The 22,458-nt window shown below is 40.9% G+C and overlaps 1 protein-coding gene and 1 long non-coding RNA gene across 6 annotated transcripts in view; one reads left to right on the top strand and one right to left on the bottom strand.

The window, feature by feature from the left end:
- The window catches only part of ptpro (protein tyrosine phosphatase receptor type O), a 178,655-nt gene extending 157,633 nt beyond the window's left edge, over window positions 1-21,022 (top strand). For all 5 annotated transcript variants that reach the window (XM_068058984.1, XM_068058985.1, XM_068058986.1 and 2 more), the window contains 9 exons: window positions 2,072-2,153; window positions 2,760-2,850; window positions 9,557-9,633; window positions 10,998-11,132; window positions 12,433-12,582; window positions 13,991-14,145; window positions 16,834-16,969; window positions 17,801-17,921; window positions 18,511-21,022. In XM_068058984.1, the coding sequence (XP_067915085.1) occupies window positions 2,072-2,153; window positions 2,760-2,850; window positions 9,557-9,633; window positions 10,998-11,132; window positions 12,433-12,582; window positions 13,991-14,145; window positions 16,834-16,969; window positions 17,801-17,911 (937 nt within the window). In that variant the 3' untranslated portion in view covers window positions 17,912-17,921; window positions 18,511-21,022. The remainder of the gene's footprint in view (window positions 1-2,071; window positions 2,154-2,759; window positions 2,851-9,556; window positions 9,634-10,997; window positions 11,133-12,432; window positions 12,583-13,990; window positions 14,146-16,833; window positions 16,970-17,800; window positions 17,922-18,510) is intronic.
- Window positions 12,449-13,680, bottom strand: LOC137384698 (uncharacterized). Its single transcript, XR_010977635.1, has 3 exons — window positions 13,558-13,680; window positions 13,248-13,390; window positions 12,449-12,858 (listed from the first exon to the last, which is right to left on the bottom strand). It is a non-coding gene; the product is annotated as an uncharacterized lncRNA (long non-coding RNA).
- Window positions 21,023-22,458: the final 1,436 nt, after the last annotated feature.

The following is a 22,458-nucleotide window of genomic DNA, read 5'->3' as shown; positions in this document are numbered from 1 at the left end:
TGGTATTGAGAGAGTAGGGCTCTTGTCAATTCTGTACCTGCAAAGATCTTCAGTTGCAGAAAGATCCGCCACTGCTATCTTAAAATGTAGATGCTTCCATCACATTGTTACAACCATTGTGCTCAAGAAGGAAGTAGTGAAGGTATCAAGCTGTTATTCTGTCCCTAAAACCAGGAAAAACCTCAGATCTGATCTCCGACTAAATATCAGTCTCCTGGTAGCACAGTTCAGATTTTAATGTACAATTTTTCTTCAACCCAATTTTGGAAAGGCACAGATCCTGAAGGGATGCACTAGTCTTTCTCAAAGTCTCTAATTAAAACTATCAACCTCTGTATGAGCTGAATCAAAACACCGATCAGAAATTATGACCTGCAGCCTGATACTGAAGTTGTTCTCCTGACCTCATCACATGATCACCACATCCCCTTGAGGAATAATAATCATTTTAGTCAATCTAACAGGGTTCAAGTAAATTTTCTTCCAACATTGTCGTCAACGGTGATACATTGCAGAAATTCTCATTGGATAATTGTGCATTAGCACAGCTGAGGCTTTTTTTTTTGTTCATTTATCCCTATTTTAAGACAAGAGGACAGTTAGGCAGTCACTGCTGCAAACCCTCGAGCAGTGTGATGCACAAAGGGTGCAATTGCCAGCATGTACATACGAGTCACTGATGTGACTCGTCTTTGGGCTTTACCCACCCTCTACTCATGAGAAGCCGCTTTCAATCAGTGCCATAACTGAAACTGGAAAATCATTGTGGAACTAACTACTGGCCACAAGTCTTTCCTCATATTTGACGGTTGTGCTCATTGTGCTGTACTACTGGGCCCTGAAGAGCATGATAGTTTAATGATTCTCTCGAGTTTATTGCTCTCACTGGCATATAAAAACAAAATGTATTTTCTACTAAGTCAGCATTGAGCAGTAACACACTGAGCATAACTGATGAAACCAGTCCAAACCAATTTCAGCAGTACTTCTTGGTTAAGCTGCTCCTTTCTCAGCACTGTAGAATATTTTTCCAATTATTGACCGTTTCCCTTCCAAAGCCATAAGAATAGATTGTAATGCTGCTCCTTAGTGTTTGCTGATGTGACACTAGGGATTGCAAGTGAGCAGCCCAGGAAAGCTGATAACATGGCCACTTTTTACACTTATTTCCTTCCTATGGTAATGTGCTGTTGCCTGTACTGACATGCCTCCCATGAACGCACAACTAAAATTGATGGTCCATCAAAATCATGAGCAGTGCATTAACGGCCTACAGTTCAGATTTTCAATGGTTAGAAATAATCTTGCACAAATCATCCCTTTGAGATGTCATAATAAGTTCATATAAAAAGTGAATTGTCAGGGCCAAGCTGTTTGTTCAATTATTAATGAACATACCAATTGACTCAGGGATGTAGCCAATCAAACTGGGCATGGTATATCTTGACCTTGTGGTAGTGTGAAACAGCTGATAGTGAATCGGCAGCCCGTTTTACATCTCCTATTTCAAATAAAGAGATATAAAACAGGCTAACCCATTTTACGCTATCACACAAAGTCAAGTTCTACTCAGCGACTTTCATTAGTTTGCATCTGACTGCAGCTCCTTCTTACTAATCTTACGAATGATAAATGCCATGCTAATGTTATAACTTTGTACTGTAGCGTATGAGGAGATTCAATCTCATCAGTGATTTAACAGAGACATTGAGACTGGTAATATGAGTCTCCTTGGTGCACCAAAAGCACCTGCCTCACACTGCCAGATGACTAAATATAACTATGCAATATTACTAATATAACTTTAAGCACTGCTTTCTACAGATGAGTAATGTTGAATAGGAGCAAGTACTACCAAGATAATGATCTTTTGAACTAAAGGATATAAATTCCCTGATTAAAGGTCTGGTAATGTCACTTAAAGCAAGCAAAACTCATTGCAATAGGAATGGCCTCTTCAAGATGTCTGCAATTTTTATAGAAGTGAAGATATTTTAATATGAGTTCATTCCTTTTGAAGATTAATTGCGTGATTTAAATGAATGAACTTTTTTTTGTTCACTTCCCATAGCCCTGTTCAGCTGGATGATTTTGAATTATATCTCAAGGATATGGGTAGAGACTCTGATTACAAATTCTCTCTGCAGTTTGAGGTAAGATATTCCTTCTCCCAATAAAGCAGATATTGAAATGTTTGCTGCTCCAGCGACCCTTTTTCTCTGCCTCCCCAAGAATAGACTTCAGCTCAGATAGCAGGCAGACAACCAACTGTTTCTCAGAAGCTCGTGCCCCTCATTACCTGGCTAGAGAGGAGGTACATGAGAGTAGGCTGTGATTTACTCTCACTGATTTATGTTAAATGTTTCCTTCATCGCTCTTCAACAACCCCCCCACCACCCCAGCTCTGCATTGGAAAGCCTCCTGTTTCTGTTCAGTGACACCCTTCAGCAATGCAGTCGAGACAAGAAACTGGACGGCATTAGGGCATCAAGTTGGTGTGTGTCTGTAAATATATTAGGACAGCACCGTCATTAAATTGTAGTCATTTAACTGCACATTATTTCCTTGGAAGTCAGTTTTTCCTTTTCCACTATTAACAACATCTTTTAAAATTTAGAATACAAGCGTTTTTTTTTAATTCAACAATCATTTGGATCTTTTACAGTGTGTTTGTTGTTGTGTGTTTGCTTGTGCTTTCTTATCATTGTGCAGATCCAAACTTTCCAAAAATTGAATATCACTCTGGTTTTCATTGCCAGGATCTAAAGCTGGTTGGTCAGGATATATCCCATGATGCAGCTGAACTGCCAGTAAATCGATGTAAAAATCGTTACACTAATATCCTGCCATGTGAGTATTTATATAGTCATACAATGTGGCAATCATCAAGTAATTCTCATGCAGCATCATTCCTGTGAAACAAGACATTTTTAAACTGAATGCACTGTAGCTTTTGAACCAAGTTGCTTTTATGTTAAACTCCCATGGTCTTTTTCTGTTCCTAAAAATTCTTATATTCCATTATTTTTAAAATGGTGCTGAGTGCTGTGTGTTGGAGGTGCTTATTTTTTCAACATATGTCCTTTTGAAATGTGATTTACTTGACATACTTTACAAGAAAATGCTGAGAGTAAAGATTGATGTGTTGGGTGAACACAGATCTGCAATAATCTTTTTACAGAATTGTAAGCGACAAAGACAGCAACAAAGCTGTTTAGTTACACACGTAGTTCACTGCAGCATGCCATGGTTGGGCTCACATTACCTTCCCATTAGCACGAGCCCATGGCCAGTGCCTAAGAACCTTCCCATTACCATTGCTGCGCCTTTGGCGATGGTCTTTGCGTCCTCACTGTCCACTGGAGTAGTACCGGATGATTGGAGGGTGGCAAATGTTGTTCCCTTGTTCAAGAAAGGGAATAGGGATAACCCTGGGACTTATAGACCAGTCAGTCTTACGTCGGTAGTGGGCAAATTATTGGAGAGGATTCTGAGAGACAGGATTTATGATTATTTGGAAAAGCATGGTTTGATTAGAGACAGTCAGCATGGCTTTGTAAGGGGCAAGTCATGCCTCACAAGCCTTATTGAATTCTTTGAAGATGTGACAAAACACATTGATGAAGGAAGAGCAGTGGATGTGGTGTATATGGATTTTAGCAAGGCGTTTGATCAGGTTCCCCATGGTAGGCTCATTCAGAAAGTGAGGAGGCATGGGATACAGGGGAAATTGGCTGTCTGGATACAAAATTGGCTAGCCCATAGAAGACAGAGGGTGGTAGTAGATGGAAAGTATTCAGTCTGGAGCTCGGTGACCAGTGGTGTTCCGCAGGGATCTGTTCTGGGGCCTCTGCTCTTTGTGATTTTTATAAATGACTTGGATGAGGAAGTGGAAGGCTGAGTTAGCAAGTTTGCCGATGACACGAAGGTTGCTGGAGTTGTGGATGGTGTGGAAGGCTGTTGTTGGTTGCAACGGGACATTGACAGGATGCAGAGCTGGGCTGAGAAGTGGCAGATGGAGTTCAACCTGGAAAAGTGTGAAGTGATTCATTTTGGAAGGTCGAATTTGAATGCAGAATACAGGCTTAAAGACAGGATTCTTGGTAGTGTGGAGGAACGGAGGGATTTTTTTTTGGGGCGGCACAGTGGCGCAGTGGTTAGCAACGCAGCCTCACAGCTCCAGCGATCCGGGTACAATTCCGGGTACTGCCTGTGTGGAGTTTGCAAGTTCTCCCTGTGTCTGCGTGGGTTTCCTCCTGGTGCTCCGGTTTCCTCCCACATGCCAAAGACTTGCAGGTTGATAGGTAAATTGGCCATTATAAATTGCCCCTAGTATAGGTAGGTGGTAGGGAAATATAGGGACAGGTGGGGATGTGGCAGGAATATGGCATTAGTGTAGGATTAGTATAAATGGGTGGTTGATGGTCGGCACAGACTCGGTGGGCCGAAGGGCCTGTTTCAGTGCTGTATCTCTTTTTAAAAAAAAAAATGTCCATAGATCACTCAAAGTTGCCACCCAAGTTGATAGGGTTGTTAAGAACGCGTATGGTGTGTTGGCTTTCATGAACAGGGGGATTGACTTTAAGAGCCGCGAGGTTATGCTGCAGTTCTATAAGGCCCTGGTTCGACCACACTTGGAATATTGTGTTCAGTTCTGGTCGCTTCCTTATAGGAAGTTTGTGGAAGCTTTAGAGAGGGTGCAGAGGAGATTTACCAGGATGCTGCCTGGACTGGAGGGCATGTCTTACGAAGAAAGATTGAGGGAGCTAGGGCTTTTCTCATTGGAGCAAAGAAGGATGAGAGGTGACTTGATAGAGGGGTACAAAATGATGAGAGGCATAGATAGAGTGGATAGTCAGAGACTTTTTCCCAGGGTGGAAAGTGCTATCACCAGGGGGCATAATTTTAAGGTGATTGGAGGAAGGTTTCGGGGAGATGTCAGAGGTAGGTTCTTTACACAGAGAGTGGTGGGTGCGTGGAAACACTGCCAGCGGTGGTAGTCGAAGCAGATACATTAGGGGCATTTAAGCGACTCTTGGATAGGTACATGGATGATAGTAGAATGAAGGGTAGGTAGTTAGTTTGATCTCAGAGTAGGTTAAAGGTTCGGCACAACATCGTGGGCCGAAGGGCCTGTACTGTGCTGTACTATTCTATGTTCTATGTTCTACCAGTCCCACAGTACTAGCCCACAGCCAGTCCCACAATACTGCACTGTCAGTCCATATGTTCAACACTCCTGATCCACAGGAAAGTCCTGACCCACAAGCAGTCTACTGTATCAGCTCAAGGAGAGCTCCATTGAACTAGCCTAAAGGCATTGCTGCGATACTTTCACACCAGCAATCCTGCAACACCATATCCACATGGAGTCTGGAGATATATAGCAAATAATTTAATGAAAACAACCAGCATAATTTTAGAAAGGACCTCCTTGAGCCTTTCAGTATACAGCAGATAAATGCAATATTGTGACTTCTTAGGAGATCATTTATTTGTGCTTTTCAAAATGCTTCTGCAAAGTTTTACCTGAAAGACTTCTAGTTCAACAATTAAGCCACAAAAATTCTGAGAGGAACAGTAGACTGGATAAGAAACTGATTAAAAATAAATTTATCACTGAGTATTTTCTAATGTGAGACTGGGTGGGGGAGAGTGGGGGGGGGGGGGTTGAAGAATATATTGAAGTGGAATCCCACCAGGGTCATTGGGAACCCTCCATGACAATGAGACCAAATCTATAAGCAGATCAGATGTACTAATTGCACATAAATATGAACAGCAGTGGAGATAGAGGTTTTAGTAAATGATTCACCAGAGGATTTAGATCAATTAAGCTGTTGAGCAAAGCTATGGTCATAGAAACAAAATCAGTGTGGTTATCCCAAATACAATTAGATCCCATCATGTGAGGCTTGATGTATCAGAGGGCTGGCCTAGAGAAGAAAGAACTGAGAGGGATCTTGAGGTATTTAAGATTTTTAAGGGGTCAAAAACATGAACCTGAACACTGTTTGCTATGGCTCCAAGAACAATGGCCCTGGATGCAATGACAGATAGGCTATCACCGACCCTCTCCACATCTCCCTCCAGAATGTCCATTCACCTGTGAACAAGGACCTTACCACCCATGAGCTCATTGTGGATGATTGCATAGACTTTGTGGCTTTGACAGAACATTGTTGACACCTTCCCCCTAAATGAAACCTCCTTACCTGGCTGTACCTTCCACCAGTTGCCCTGCCAAGACCATAGTGGTGATGTGGCTCCTGTCACAAAATATCATAACTCGATCTGTCCTCCTACTCCTCTGGCACCTTCTCTTTTGAGCATCTCGTGTTGTTCCACCCCTCTCACCTCTCACTTAACATCCTCATTCTCTATCAGCTAAGGACCATGACAATTTTTTCACCGAAATATCTTCACTGCTTTCCTCCCTCAGCCTCTGCACCGAGCAACTTCTCATCCTTGGTGATTTCAACCTCCATCGCAACTCATTATGTTTTCTCTCCTCTGAGTTCACTGCCCTCTTATCATCCCTTAATCTCACCCTCCATGTAAACTCCCCAACCCATATTAATGGCCACCCATTTGACCTTGCCTCTCATGTGCCCTCGCTACTTGCATCCTATCAATCACAGATGAGGCCATCTCTGATCACTTCCTTGTATCGCTCTCCATCCACATCCTCCTTCCCCCTCTATCTGCCTCTGGAAATAAACACTCTCCCAATTCACCTACAACTGCACTTTCAAAATCCCAACTGTCTAGCCTTTAGCCCTTCATTCACAACAATTTTGCAGCTACAAATCTGCTCAATCACACATCCTCATCTCCACCTTTGTTGCAATGCTCCCCATTAAAACCATTACTCTCTCTCTCTCGCCCTGACCGTTCCCCTTGTACAGTCCTCATCTCTCTCTTAAGTACAAGGGATGTAGACTTGAACAGATATGGCGGACAACTGATTTAGCTATTCACTGCTGGATCTGGCTGGACCACATAAAACACTATTGGGTCTTGCTTTCATCTGCCAAAACTGCTCAGTATTCCAGGATTATCCTGGAATGCAAAGATAACACCTGCCTTCTTTTTTTCTATTTCGAACCATCTTCTTGAACCCCTGTTCCCTGTCTCCTCCACTCTCATCTCGAATAATATGACCACTTTGTTACTAAGATAGAGACCATCCGATAAGCTGTCCCTGCCACTTCCCCTAGCCCAGCAGGCCAAACCTCCTCTAAAGCTCCTCCCCCCCACCCCGCCCCAGCCCTGAATTTGCATCATTCTCTAGTTTACCTCCTGTCCTCTCTGAGCTCATTTTGTTCCCAAGATTCACTTCCTACTCCCTCAACCCTATTCTCACTAAACTGCTGACCACCCAACTTCCCTTTTTAGGCTCCCATGTTAACTGATATTGTTAATGATTCTTACTCTTCATTTTTCCTTCCCTCCTTCAAATCTGCCGTCTGAACACCTCTCCTCAAAAAAACACTTGACCCCTCTGTACTGCAAACTACTGCTCCATCTGCAACCTCCCTTTCCTCTCCGAAGTCCTTGAACATGTTGTCACTTCTTCAATCCATGCCCATCTTTCTCAGAATTCCCCATGTTTGAATCCCTCCAATCAGGTTTCTGCCCCTGCCACAGTACCGAAACTGCTCTTATCAGTCACAAATGGCATCCTATGTAACTGTGAGGAAGATAAACTATCCCCCTTCATCCTTCTCGACCTGTGTGCAGCCTTTGACACAGTTGATCACACAATGCCTCTCCACTGTTGTCCAGCTGAGGGGGGACTGCACTTGCCTGGTTCCATTCTTATCTATTTAATCGTAGCCAGAGAATCACCGGCAATGGCTTCACTTCCTCCTCCTGCACTGTTACCTCTGGTTTCCCCTAAGGATCTGACCTAGACCTCCTCCAATTTCTCACCTGCATTCTGCCCCTCAATGACATCAATCAGAAACACAGCGTGAGCTTCCATATGTACGCTGACGACACCCAGCTCTACCTCACCACCATCTCTCTCAACCCTACCACTGCCTCTAAATTATCAGATTTCTTGTTCTACATCTAGTACTGGTTGAACAGAAATTTCCTCCAATTAAATACTGAGAACCCATTGTCTTCTGTTTCCACTACAACTCCGTTCCCTAGCCACTGACTTCATCTCTTTCCCTGGCAACTGTCTAAGGCTGAACCAGACTGGTTACAACCTCAGTGTCATAATTTGACTCGGAGTTGAGCTTCTTACCACATATTCACACCATCACTAAGACTGTCTGTTTCCACCTTCGTAACATTGCCTGCCTCCGCTCCTGACTCAGCTCATCTGCTGCTGAAACCCTTATTCATGCCGTTGTTACCTGTGGATTTGACTATTGCAATGCACTCCTGGCTAGCCTCCCTTATTCTATGCTCCATATATTCAAGGTCATGAAAAACTCTGCTGTCCATGTCCTAATTGGTGGTGAGACCTGTTCACCCATCACCCCGTCCTCACTGACCGATATTGGCTCCCGGTTAAGCAACGCCTTAATTTTAAAATTCTCGTACATGTTTTCAAATCCTTCCATAGCCTCTCCTGTCCATTTCTCGGTAATCTCCTCCAGCCCCATAACACTCCAACATATCCACACTCATCCAATTCTGGCCTTTTGAGCACGCCCGATTTTAATTACTGCACCATTGGTAGCCGTGCCTTCAGTGGCCCAGGCCCTAAGCTCTGGAACTCTTTCCCTAAACGTCTCCACCTTTCTACCTCCTTTAAGACACTCCTTAAAACCTACCTCTTTGACCATCTGCCCTAATATGTCCTTATGTGGTTCAATGTCAAATTTTGCTTTAGAATGCTCATATGAAGCACCTTGGGACTTTTTATTATATCCAAATAGTGCCATTAATGTAAGTAGTAGATGTTGGATGAAAAGAGGGATTGCAAATGGACAGATCGGATATAACAGGGACATCAAATGGACAATTCAGATATAGAGGACAATGAGAGGCGAGATCAGAGATAACAGGGACAGTGAATGGACAGATCAGGTATAACAGGATGGTGAATGTACATTCTGTTTCTGGGGCTAACCAGAAGGACCAAAACTCTATTTTCCAGTTCTGTGTATTCCTATGTTCTAAAGGATCATCTATCCAGAGCACCTGACCTTGACTATAGATTACTCAGTATTGAAAACAACACAGCAGTGCAGCCAGAAGGCTGTGTTTTACTTGACGTGGACATGACACCAGCTGCCGAAAAAGTGTTCCTTTGTACTTAGTAAAAGAAACAAGAAAAGTTAATCATTCATTATGTAAACGAGTGCCCAGCTTCTGTGGTCCAAATCTGCACATTTGCACTTCAACAAATACCTGTGTGTTGGCATTGAGATTATTTGTCAGTATCCCACCAACTGCATAATTCATTCAGATAAATGCCAGAATACACTTAAAGGGTGTACTTTCCTTTCAACTAAGCTTGAGACACTGAAGATATTATCGACTCAACATATTAGGGGCTTGCAATGTCTTCATGTTGATGCCATTGTCTCCACAGATGATTTCAGCCAAGTGAAATTAATTTCTCTGCACAATGAAGAGGGTTCAGATTACATCAATGCTAACTACGTCCCCGTAAGTAATTGGTGGCGCCCAGGAAGTCTTTAATAGCTCTTTTCATTCAGGTTCAGCGGATTTATAGTTATAATGAAATTGTTTCATCAACGGGTCACTGATATGACAACTAATACCCTCCCCCCATTAGAAGCAGTGCAACACTGATGGTTTTGTAAAGCTAGAAGTACCAGACAGTGGCTTGACACCATCTCATCATTTTTGCAGCAGCTACAAACAAATCTACCTCCAGCTGGCCATCTCCCACTAATGCAGTAGATGCTATTTAACTCAATGCTGACTTGGCCTGACAACATGCTTGGTGTATATAAATTATTTAATTGTTCTTTATCAGTTCCAATGCAGTAAAACATTGGAATTAATATGCAATCACATTCAAATTATCTGAATAGTCCTTGCCTCTCCAAATTGACCTGTAAATGGATGCATGCTATAATATAGATTTTCTGATTGGTCTGTTGTTCCTGTCAAGTTACCTGGTCAATACCTTGGTCTGGGGAGAAACTGGTATTGGTTTCAGAATTTAACTGTAATTTTTAAAATGGCCATTTGCCACTTGAGCATAAATGTTTAGATCTTAGTGACTATTAGATTTGTTTGTCTTTCTTTAAATTTCTTCTCCTGCTGCTCTTCCTTATGTGAAGGTGTTTTCACTTTGCTGGGATAGGGTTCCATGACTGTCAGGTACAATCCAGTAGCCATATTCCACATGTGAACCCCCACAAGTGTTAGAAGGCTATTTAACAATGTGCACATCACACCAAATGTAATCCTATTCTCACCCAAAAACCACACATTCATGTCCAGCAGGGATGGCAGGATAGTGATCAGGAGTGGAAATGATGGCCGATTTTTCCCTTTGACAATCCATAGCACTGTGGCCAAGTGCGATACCTCTACTGTCTAGGCTGCCTTTAACTAATTCAACACAGAATTGAGACGCAACCTTTGGTCAGTGTGACTCAGCTACTTGATGAGTAAACTTGCTAAGCCAACAGGATTCCCAGGATCTTAGAGGGTGTGTTTTAAAATGGAAGAACAAGTATTCCAAAAAGTTTGTGGTAAGGGGCTATTTTTAATTTAGCCATGCTGAGTATAAAAGATTCTGTCTGACAGTTGACGATGTGTAACCAGGAGAAATAGGTGCATTTCAGATGGGCAACAAAAGGGCTGAATTAAAGTATGGAGAATGGAAAGTGCTGCTAAATGGGGTGGGGGTGTGTGGAGGTTGTGGAGGATGGTTAACGTTGCACAGTCAGTGTTACAGGATTAATGGAACAGGTATTGTTTCCTGACATTGTTCTTTAGCAATGTCACCCACAGTTCTTGGAGCAGAGAGGATGAATGTAATTCCCTTTCCACAGGGGTTTAACTCTGCACGTGAGTACATTGCAACTCAAGGACCCTTGGCAGAGACAAGAAACGATTTTTGGAAGATGATAATGCAGCAGAAATCATGCATCATTGTTATGCTTACACAGTGCACTGAGAGGAGACGGGTAAGTGCCTGTTGAATACACAAACAAAAAGAAAAGTTTTGATGGTCTGCTCTTACAATCATGATCACCCTAGCCATTATAATTGCTGTCGAGTTTTCATTAGAAAAGTTGCATGTTACCTTGTCTATATAACAGTATATAGCGTATACAGATCACACTATCTATCCCATGTACCAGCTAGTTACATCATCCACATGTGCTGGAAGATTAACTTCCTGATCATCCTGCACAGGCGGTTACTGAGTAGAGGCTCTGCTGTCTATATCCTATCGCGCACTAACTGTTGCTCACCCATCACTCTAGTCCTTGCTGTCCTATGTTGGTTCCCTGTCCCCCAATGCCTTAAATTTAAAATTGTCATCTTTAAATCCCTCCATGATTTCATGTGGCCCTCTCTCTCCAGCATGTCCTCCAGCCCCAGATCACTCCCCTGACCTATCCTCTTACTAAATCTATTCAGTGGTAATGCAGTAGCAAAAAACTCAGGTTTTCTGAACCTGGCTGCAGATTTGTGTGGATATGCAATGGGTGCAGACTATTGATGCAGGTCACAAATATTACGACATAAAATTAACAGCGATTAAATATTTGTAAAGAATACACATGATAGACTTATGACAACTCACAAACCAGCAATCATAAGAACACAAATAGAAGCAGGAGTAGGCCATAGGGCACCTGAAGCCTGCTCTACCATTCAGCAAGATCGTGGCAGAACTTCTACATCAATTCCACTTTCCCACCCAATCCCATATCCCTTGATACCCTTAGTGGCCAAAAATTTATTGATCTCAGTCTTGCATACACTCTCAACTGAGCATCCACAGCCCTCTGAGGTCGTGAATCCCAAAGATTCACAACTCGTTGAGTGAAAAAGTCTCTCCTTGTCCCAATCCTAAATTGTCCCTAGTTCTAGAATTTCCAACCGGGGGAAACAACCTCCCAGTATCTGCCCTGTAAAGCCCTCTAAGAATTTTATACATTTCAATGAGATCACCTCTCCCAAACTCCAGAGTATATAGGCCCATTTTCCTCAGTCTCTCCTCATAGGACAGCCCTCTTGTCCCTGGAATCAAACTAATGAAACTTTGTTGAACCCCTCGAAGGCAAGTATGTCCTACCTTATGTAAGGAGACTGAAACTGTACATGATACTCCAGGTGTGACCTCACCAATGCACTAAATAGTTGTGAAAGACTTCCTTACTCCAACCCTTTTGCAATAAAGGTTACCATACCATTTTGGCAAGTACATTAATTATGTTTACTGAAAAATGACATTAGTAATTGATTTTTTTGCAGGTAAAATGTGACCATTATTGGCCTTTTAATGAACAGCCTGTTGGTTATGGAGACGTCACTGTTGAAATGGTCTTTGAATCAGAGCAGTCCGATCAGTCGGAGGAGTCACATCAGTCTGAATGGATCATCAGGGAATTCAATGTCAGCTATGTAAGCTATTAGTATCAGTTTTCTTGCAAATCTTTCTTCTGCCAATGTCAAGGAGATGGTGACGGGTTACTTGTTTAGAAAAGTGGTTATTTTCCTCCTTCACGGGAGATTGTCAAGACAGGATCAAAGCCAAGGTTCCACCTTTTGAAATCTGGTCTGTGCCGTGTTAGCTCAGGTCAGCTAGGACAGTAACAGGGCATTTGATTCACCTCCGTGTCCTTGGATTAGGGAGGCAGCTGGTGTCTTTCAGTGCCATACTCCAGCAAGTATCAACTCCTCCATGAAAAAAGGGAAATTACTGTTAGCTGGTCATTGGTACAGCTTCTGAAACCTTTTGCATGTTGTCTTCCTATACTACAGAGGCCACAAAGCTTTGTGTTAGAAGCAAATTGCTATCACTGAATGTCCCCTCCTTCATGCTGTGTCTGTCCAATGTGAATAGCAGAGACCCAGAATGGCCCTTGTGAAACTCTTTGGCACTGCCCCAGAGGCTTTTTCAGTTATTGTTGCTATATATTGCAAGACCTATTTTCATAAGTAATTATCCATCAATGTCATGGGTCTGAAATCATTATAAAGTTTAATTTTACTCCTTTGTCTGCATTTTGTTTTAATTGGAGAACTTATCTGCTAGGGGATATCAATTTAGTCCAGTGACCACTTACCCCTTTGAGGCTCTCCATTGACGTGGAGTCTCTCCAATGACAGGCTATGGTGGTAGTTGTTTTCAGTTATATCAGAGCCAGCTCTTTCAACTGGATTGGTTGTTGATCAGATGTCCAAACTAAACATAGGTAGATCAGATGACCTGAAAATAGGTGTATAAACTATTGCTATCTGTTGCAGGTTAGGAGACGATTTTTTGCTTACACTGATTACAACGTACTCATTATACTTTCTCTATTAATCTTAAAGCCTCGCATGAGAACATGATCAAATGCCTTTTCAAAATCCAAGTACATAATAGTCACTGACCTTGTCCTGTTAATTTAGTTACTTCAAAGAATTCAAAGAAACACATTTTATGTTTCCAAATCTACACTGGTTGCTTGTTCCCTCTGATTTCTTGAGCACTGTTAGTGGCATGCTGCAAAATGCTTATTGTACATTTTGCATTATAAAATTGTTACATTAACTGAATTCCCAAATTCAGCTCTCTCCTGTGCTGGGTAGCAGGTCTGATTCCATTCTCCCAGCAAGGAGCAGTGCTCCCAGGGAATGCATGACCAAAGATCGCAGGCACGCAGCCTGTGATTTTCCATCCGTTCATCTGAAACGTTACGTTAAAAAAAACAATTGGAAGTGATTACAGGGTGGTGGAATTTCATTTTGAGCATAATTTATCCTGCTTAGATTTAATTCATGCAGTTTGATGTAATGGTTCTTCTCAAGTGTGTCCTTTGTGCAGGCTGATGAAGTTCAGAGGGTGATTCACTACAATTATGTAGCATGGCCTGATCATGGTGTCCCTACTGCTAACACAGCAGAGAACATTCTGCAGTTTGTACAGTTGGTCAGGCAGCAGACAGTGGAGAGACCCGGCCCGATAGTTGTGCACTGCAGGTGAGTCTATTTTAAATATTCAGTATTGTAATAAAATGTGATCTAATTGACCTGCGCTTAAGTAAGTCTTCAGTCCTGATTAAGTAGAAGAAATATATTTAAAATTCAGATGTGGTAATGCATTACTACCATTCTAATCTGCTGCTCGCAACAGTTCCAAATCTCTTTCAGTTTCTTTTTTCTTGGGCTTTCTTTCCTTAAAATCCAAGGAGGAGAAAATAAATGATGTGGGCTCAAACTGTATTTTAATAAACATACAATCACAATTCATACTTATTTGGATCAACTCAGGCATGTTTTTTTGTTCAATGCAGATTGGCTGCATTGTAGGAGGTCTTGAGATGTATTAAACTATTCAGGTGGGCAAAATAAATGCCATGATACTGTTCGAAGAAGAGCAGGGAGTTCTCCTGGTATCCTGGCCAACATTCATTCCTCAACCAATATCACAAAATCAGATTAACAGGCCATTCATTTGCTATCTGCAGGACTTTGTTGCATGTAAATTAATAACCCTGTTTGTCTATACAGTAACAAAGACTGCAAGTCAAAAGTAATATCATTGGCTGTGCAGCAGATTGAGACATCCAAGAGGATGTGAAAGACACAAAAATGCAAATTTCCTTTTTTTCCTCACTGATAGAAGATAATTCAGCCCATAGTGTCAGTGTCAGCTTTCTGAAAGTAATACGCATTTAATCTTACTGCCCTGTCTGTTCTTCATATCCTTTTAAATTGTTCTTTTTCATATATTTTTACACTTCCTTTTTAAAAGTTGTTCTGGATTCTGCTTCTGCAGTCCTAACAACTGCATATTTAAAAAAGCAAAGCTTTTCTAATCCAACCCATCATTATACAAAAAAAACTGCAGTAGTTTTACGTAAGATGAGCTTTCATTCCTGAATATTACTTACAAACATATGCAGTATCAAAAAGGAAAAATATATTTGCGGAGCCATTCATATACTTAAAATACTAAAAGGTGAAAAGTTAGATAGGTGAGTGAATTCTTTAACTGGTTCATAACTTAAGTAAAAGAAATTCACTTTCTGAAGTCCTTGACTGCTCCAAATCAAAAATTATTTTTATTTTCTTCCCCTATCACACACAGTCTCTGGTCCTATTCCCAGGTCCTTACCATTTCTATACTGGTGCTGGTTTAGAAGGACAGCCAAGATGACCTACTCAGACTTCATCTCTCCTGCACCTCTGTCATGCTGTCAGTAGTAGTGCAGGGTAGAGAAATTAATTGAGTGCCTAAAGTTATGCAAGTGAATCCAATTTAAATATTCCCTCTTAGACCTTCTTAAATGGAGACATAAAATAGATATATGGAACAACCCCAATCAAATTTCTGTACTCTGCCATAAAATGAAGGTCCATAGGCTTGAAAGGGAAACTCAAAATCTACTCAAATTATGAAAAACCCAGTACATTACAGGAAAATGTGAATGTTCAAAATTCAATATATTCAATAAATTTATACATTTCATAGATCCTCCCTCCTGGAGTCCATTTTTATACAACTCAGTGTAGGAAAGATTTGTTTAAATTACATTTTGTGGTAGAATGTTTTAATCAGTGCTTATAGGATCAGACAATTATTTTAACAGGTTTAATTTTACATCTGCACGATGTACTGCAGTATCTCGCCAAGGGTTGTTTGACAGCATCATCCAAACCCGCGATCTCTGCCACCTAGAAAGACAAGAGTACCAGATGCTTGGGAACAGCACCATCTGCAAGTTCCCCTTCAAGCCACACACCATCCTGACTTGGAACTACATCACTGTTCCTTCACTGTCACTGGGTCAAAATCTTGGAACTCCCTACCTAACAGCACTGGTTCAAGAAAGTGGCTCACCACCACTTTCTCAGGAAATCAAGGATGGGCAATAAATGTTGGTCTTTCCAGTGATGCCCACATCGCATGAACAAATAAAAAAAAAATTGGGAACGATACTGAATTTCCATGGTAGTTTTTAGTACCCACATTTACCATATAGAAGCATACAGCACAGAAAGAGGCCATTTGGCACATTGCATCTGTGCCGGTTCTTTCAAAGAGCTTTCCAATTAGCCCCATTCCCTTACTCTATCTCCATACCCCAGGACATTTCTTCTTTTCAAGTATATATTTAATTCCCTTTTGAAAGTTACTATTGAATCTGCTTCCACTGCCCTTCCAGGCAATGCTTCCAGATCACAGTGACTGGCTACAGTTTTAAAAAAAAACTCATTTTCTCCTCTAGATTTTTTGCCAATTATTTTAAATCTGTGTTATCTGGTTTCTGAGCCTCCTACCACTGGAAACAGTTTCTTTGCATCTACTCTATCAAAACAGCATATCAAATTCCCCCTTACCATTCTCTGCTCTGAGTAGAACAATCCCAGCTACTCTAATCACTCCACACCAGGGTACCAATCTGATAAATCTCCTCTTCACCCTCTCCAAGGCTTTGACATCCTTCCTAAACAGACAAAACAAATTATGGAATGTTCCATGCTGAGCAATGCAAGTTCAAGAAATGCATGCAATTTCATTATATAGCCATTTGCTGTAATGAGTATAGAATTTCTTTTATAGCCTTAATGTAGTAACTCTTCGATCAATCAAGACCTGCATCAAGGTTAGAGCTCTTAGTTTAAAATAATGTGATTTAACTAATGTTCGTTTGACGTGTTTAGTGCTGGTGTGGGAAGAACAGGAACCTTTATAGCTCTTGACCGCCTTATGCAGCACATCCACGAGCACGAGTATGTTGATATTCTGAGCCTAGTGGCTGAAATGCGTACTTACAGGACATCAATGGTGCAGACAGAGGTACGTCCTCGATGTGTATGGATGGAGTTTTACAGAGGAAAGCAGACCGCAGTAATATTCTACTCTAGCAGTGTAGCTACATGTCTCAACAGGCAAGAAATTTAATTGTCATGAGAGTAATTATAAAATATTTTATTTGAATCTAACCTCCAGTGTCCATAAAAATAGAAAAATCTGCAGCCTTGATCATGGATTTTCCTTCAATGAAGTGATGTGATAACTGTCATGTACTGCTCTTGGTATATTTTTAAATGTTCTGTTACTGATTATTGTGTAACTGGCTTTGTACATTGGGTGGGTCAGGGAATAGCTCCTTTGTTCCAAGCAGTGTCTGTAATATGCAAAAATGTCCTCCAGCTCGGGGCTTGGCAATCCCTTGTAATAGGCCTTTTCTTCCCAGCAACAGTTTGAAATTTAATGTCCATGTGGCAAAATTAATGTGCCTCATTCTTGGCAAGTGGGGGCCTGCATGACAACATATATATAAAAACACATAAATTTGTCTTAATTGTGCAGTACTTCAGCAGACAAAGTTGCAGAGCAGACAGTGACAATAACAGGATATAGCAACTGTGATAAGCACAAAGAAAGCATGAAATTATCTTAGCTGTTCCCAAAATCACAGAAACGAGAATATGTACTGGAATATATAAATAAGCCTCAGGTAAATAATAGCAAACTTGAAATTTTCCTCTTAACTAAATCAATTTGGTTCACTTTTTAACTATTTACAAACCCCAAAATGAAGTGGGGCCTGTATTGCTCTGCCTATCTATGCTAGCTCTCTGCAGTTGGTTGTGGTGATCTAACTCTGTGTTGTGTTTCACCCAGGAGCAATACATTTTCATACACCGGTGTGTGCAGCTGATGTGGACAAAGAGAAAGCAACAGTACAGTAACAGTGATGTGATATATGAAAATTCTAGACCATCCCACCTATGAGGCCTGCAGAGTAAGAATTGTTTGTTATATAACATTACAGTGCTTGCTTGGTAAATTCACAGCACACAATAGATGTCAAATCTAAGACCACACCTTCCCCACCACCCCCCCCACCCCCCCAACCCAAGCCCCAGTAAGTCAATGCTATGAACTGCTATTTTCTGGATTGTCCTGTTTGAATCTTGTGGGCTCGAATGTTTGGAAAGGTCTGTCTTTAGTGCTGTTGCCTCACTGGTGGATAAATCCGAAATCTGAACGTCAGCATTTTTTGTGTAAGCAATCTGAAATCTATGTAAATTAATGGAACTATGGATTTAATCGTTACACATAGCTCCCAGAACTCCATACTATGCGCCGTAACAAGCAAAGCTTAACTCACCTGCAGTATGTGACTAAGAGCAAATTCCAGTAAGTTCCTTCCATATTGCACTTGAAATCAGGTAGGTCACTGCTAGTCAACAACAAATTTGATGCAATTCTTTTTGATATTACCGCTGAAATAAAATTTGACTGCGTAAGGTTAAAGTTTACATTACTTACTACTACATCATTTTCTCCCTCCTGTATTGTGTAATTTCCACTGTCTTTCTGATCCCAAGCTTCAGGTATCCAATGCTTGGCTCTGACCACAGAAGATCAGTACTAGCAACGGCGAGATAAAAGAAAATGCGAAAAACAAATGCTCTGGAACAATGCCTTAAAGTACCTGTAGTGTCTTTGGACTGTTTCCACCAGTGAAAATTCAGTGTGGGACCAAATTCATTGGAAAGTTTTAAGTAGGTACAAGCAACAACTGCATAAGGAAGAAAGAATCAAGTGTATTGCTTTCCATTTCTCGTGTTCAGTTAACGCACCATTTTACAAAGATAATCTTTCACCAAAAGTCTGCTTTCCTGGAATCTTACAGCTTTCTTTATACAAGCCAAAAAAAACCACACTTTAAACTAAATGTTAAAAACTGTGAAGTGACTGAGGAGTTCATGGGGATAATGTTTAAAAAATTATTGCATTTATGCAATAACAAAGAACATTTGCATTGGAGATAGGTGAATAGAGGATTTACCTGGCACTGCAGATCTGAAAAATATTCCTCAATAATACACATACTATTGATTATTGTTGATGTTGTGTAATGCATTGATGTGTCTTGACAGTTTTTGTTGTGTTGCAGATGAGGTAAAATTTACAGTTTCATTTTGCAGATATAATTATAATTTTTTTTCCCCCAACATTTACACACTTTGCTTTTTTGACTGCCAAATTTTCCTGGTTCTAAAAGGAATAAAAACATCACATAACCAACGCACATAAAATTAGAGCTCGGAATATTATTAAAGGATGAGGTAAAAAAAAACTCATAACTACTTGAATAGATTTAAATCATGCAAAGTATTTTATATTTGTCCAAAAGGAGCAAAAATGCTATAGGTTTAGCTAGTGATTTGTCACAGGAAATTTACCCCAAAAATAAAAATCACACAGGACAGATTCAGCTGATTGCTGTTGAACCACATTCCTGCAGCAGAAAGCAAACCTGCTTTCTCAAACCAGACCTGTTAAAATAGTTATGTCAATGGTTGGGATCAGTTGTGGAGCTCCATTAATTAGCGGGATACCAGCTGATTTAAGGACTTGAATTTGCACCATTTTAAAAGGCATAATTGAACAGCAGCATTTTTTTAAAAAGTTATTAGAAAAAAGAGGAACTTCTAAGTAAAATCACACTTGTCACAGTATATTACAAAAATCATAGGATGGTACACTATAGCAAATCACTAGCCTTAAACCATCGGGGTTAAGAAGCAAGATATCTAAAAAATACATTTTAGGAATAGCTCGCCAAGAACTGCAAATTAACCCTGAAGTGTAATAACTAGATATTGCACATTTTTTGTTTAAATTACTATATTATATAATGCCTTGCCAACACAAATTTTCATTTTTGAAGTGTTGTGTTTTCAGTGAGGTAGAAGAGAATAATTCATTCACATCCACATACCCATGACCTGTTTGTGTAATGGCGCATTTCTGGTTTTAGCCTGAACAACGAGACCAAAAGCAACATGACATGTCCAATTTGCTGGGCTTAAATGCAGATTCATGGAAAGGTGCAGCATGTGTTCGGCTGTTTGTCACTTTTGTACCATTCGTAAGAAATCATATTTGTACCTGAAATCTTTGTATTATACAGTTTCTCTAATTTATTTTTTTTTGGTGGCTTGCTGTAGTGTAGATTTTTCAGCTTTGAATTGTACCAGTACTTGGAATGCACCATTATAAGAAAACCTCTCAGTGACGATAAATCATTAATTCGCACTGTCTTGTGATCTTTTTTATTTGTATTTTTTATCTGACACATGACCAATTCAAGTTATTGGGAGTTAATAAAAATCCTTATGCCTTTGGCAGCCAGAAAAGTTCTGCATTGCAATTTGGATTTGTATTGGTGTAATGATCTTCATCAGATTTTATCCATGTAATACAATACCTCATAGTAATTCCAAATTTTCAAAACATCTAATTCTGAATTTGGAGCTATAGCATCATGAAACTTCACACCACAGGAGGAGATTATGTCTATGCCACTCAGTGCTAATGCAGCCCAGAAATAAGCGCCTTGCCCTTCTCCCCCTTGTGAGTCCATCTGCTTCAAATATTTTCCCTTAAATGATGCAACAATCTCTGCTTTAACTACTCCTAGTGCAGCATTCTATGCTCCCGTGTAAAGAGGTTTCTCCTAACCTCTCACCAATGACCCCTCATCACCAATTCCCCAAACAGAGGAAATTGTCTTTCCTCATTCACTCCATCAAAACTTTTCACAACTTTAAAAATCTCCATTAAATCTTCTCTGTCTCAACAGAAATAGTCATAATGATCATTTTCCATCCCTGGCATTATCTATGTGCTTCAATTTAATGTTCAATCTATAATGGGGCATGCAAAACTGTGCACAGTTTTCTGTGATCTAATCAATCTTTAGTATAAATATATTACTACTTGACTCTTGTACTCTATGTTCCTATTTATAAACCAAATTGCCTTTGTTTTGACTTCACCTGCCTGCGTTCACACTTTCAGGCATTACTTATTAAAACTCGTTGGTCTTTCCATTGAGTCTATATTCCCTTTCCACACCTTGACAATGGTAGGGAATAGATTAGAGATAGGAGACAGTAGGGATAATGGATATAGTTATGGACAGAATGGAGAGAGAACTAAAACCCCAGTTCCCTTCCCTTTACTGTCCAAAATTAGTGTGTTTTTGACAAGGAAGATTTGTGTGTTTCTTAACTTCTGAGTGTGTGGCCAATTTGAATAACCAGCAGTCCTCTTTCCTTGGGTTTAAATAAAGAGGATTATTTTTATTCACATGTTCATCCCAAAAGTCTAATGCTACATCACTCACTCACCACTCTTACACATACACTCGAGAAAGAAAGCCATTAAAAAGCATTGTACATTTTTACCAATTACAAAGGACTAGTTCGTAAGTCACGGTTTGGCTCAACTTGGGGAAAAGGGAAAAGTGAAGAAGGCATTTTCACTCCTGAAATGCAGTTCGGTGAATTCGATAGCCAGAGTCGTATCTCAAAGTCGTTGAAGGATTCTCTCAAAGAGGTGGAATTTCAGCAGGTCACGAAGTTAGTTGCCTGTAGTCGCATTACCAGGAGGTCAGTTTTCCGTGCTGGTGGACTTGAAAAGGAACAGGCTTGGAGAATGTAAGATGTTACAGCCTCCAGCTCTTTTAAGACACTATGGTAATACCTTGTCTGCTTTCTCTGCAATTGTTGTTTGCCAACTGACCAGTTTCTCCCTGATAGTTGGAGTAATAAGATCCATTATGTGTTTAGTTTCAGTCATGTGATCACCTGATCAATACTTCTATTGTCCATCCAGAATGATTGAAGTTCAATTGTGGTAGCCATTCACCTCTACTTATTATGTAACTGTTTTCTTACAGCTCTCCTTGTTAAGTTTCGAGCTCGGAGACAGTGGACTGAATTTTATCAGCCCCTCGACTCCATGGGTCGTGGCGGGGAAGCCCATAAAATGCGAGTGGGAGCAGCCTGCCACGACTCCCAACGCCGAGAAGGCCCCACCGGATATTAGCGGCAGTGGTGAGGCCTCGGTGTGGCCCCCCCCGGCCCGCTGCTTGGTGGCGGGGCCTTCATTAAAATATTGAAATCAGATAAATTAAAATGCAAATGAACTTACCTGCCGCTGCCGGCTATCATACGCCGACTTTACGGCCAACCAACCACAACTCCATTGGAATTCCGAGGGGGGAGGGGGGAGGCATATGTTTATCAGGGCGGGAGGAGTGGGGGAACGGGGAAAACACTTTTTATTGGCTGTGGGCATGGTGGGAATGGGTTGAAGGGCACAAGTGATGAGGTTGGGCGGGTGGGGAAGTTCGCGCCGGCAATAGAGTTTATTCAGGGTAGGTGGCCCTAAAACAGACATGGAGGGGTGAAGTTGAAAGGGCCACCAGGTTTCAATAAAATTTTAACAAATGTGCTCAAATTCCCCTTTAAATGTTACAA

This window comes from Heterodontus francisci, chromosome 27, assembly GCF_036365525.1.
Source record: "Heterodontus francisci isolate sHetFra1 chromosome 27, sHetFra1.hap1, whole genome shotgun sequence".
In the NCBI taxonomy this organism is placed as follows: domain Eukaryota; kingdom Metazoa; phylum Chordata; class Chondrichthyes; order Heterodontiformes; family Heterodontidae; genus Heterodontus; species Heterodontus francisci.
Note: the sequence above shows the minus strand (reverse complement) of the source record. Positions and strands in the feature narration are given on the sequence as shown.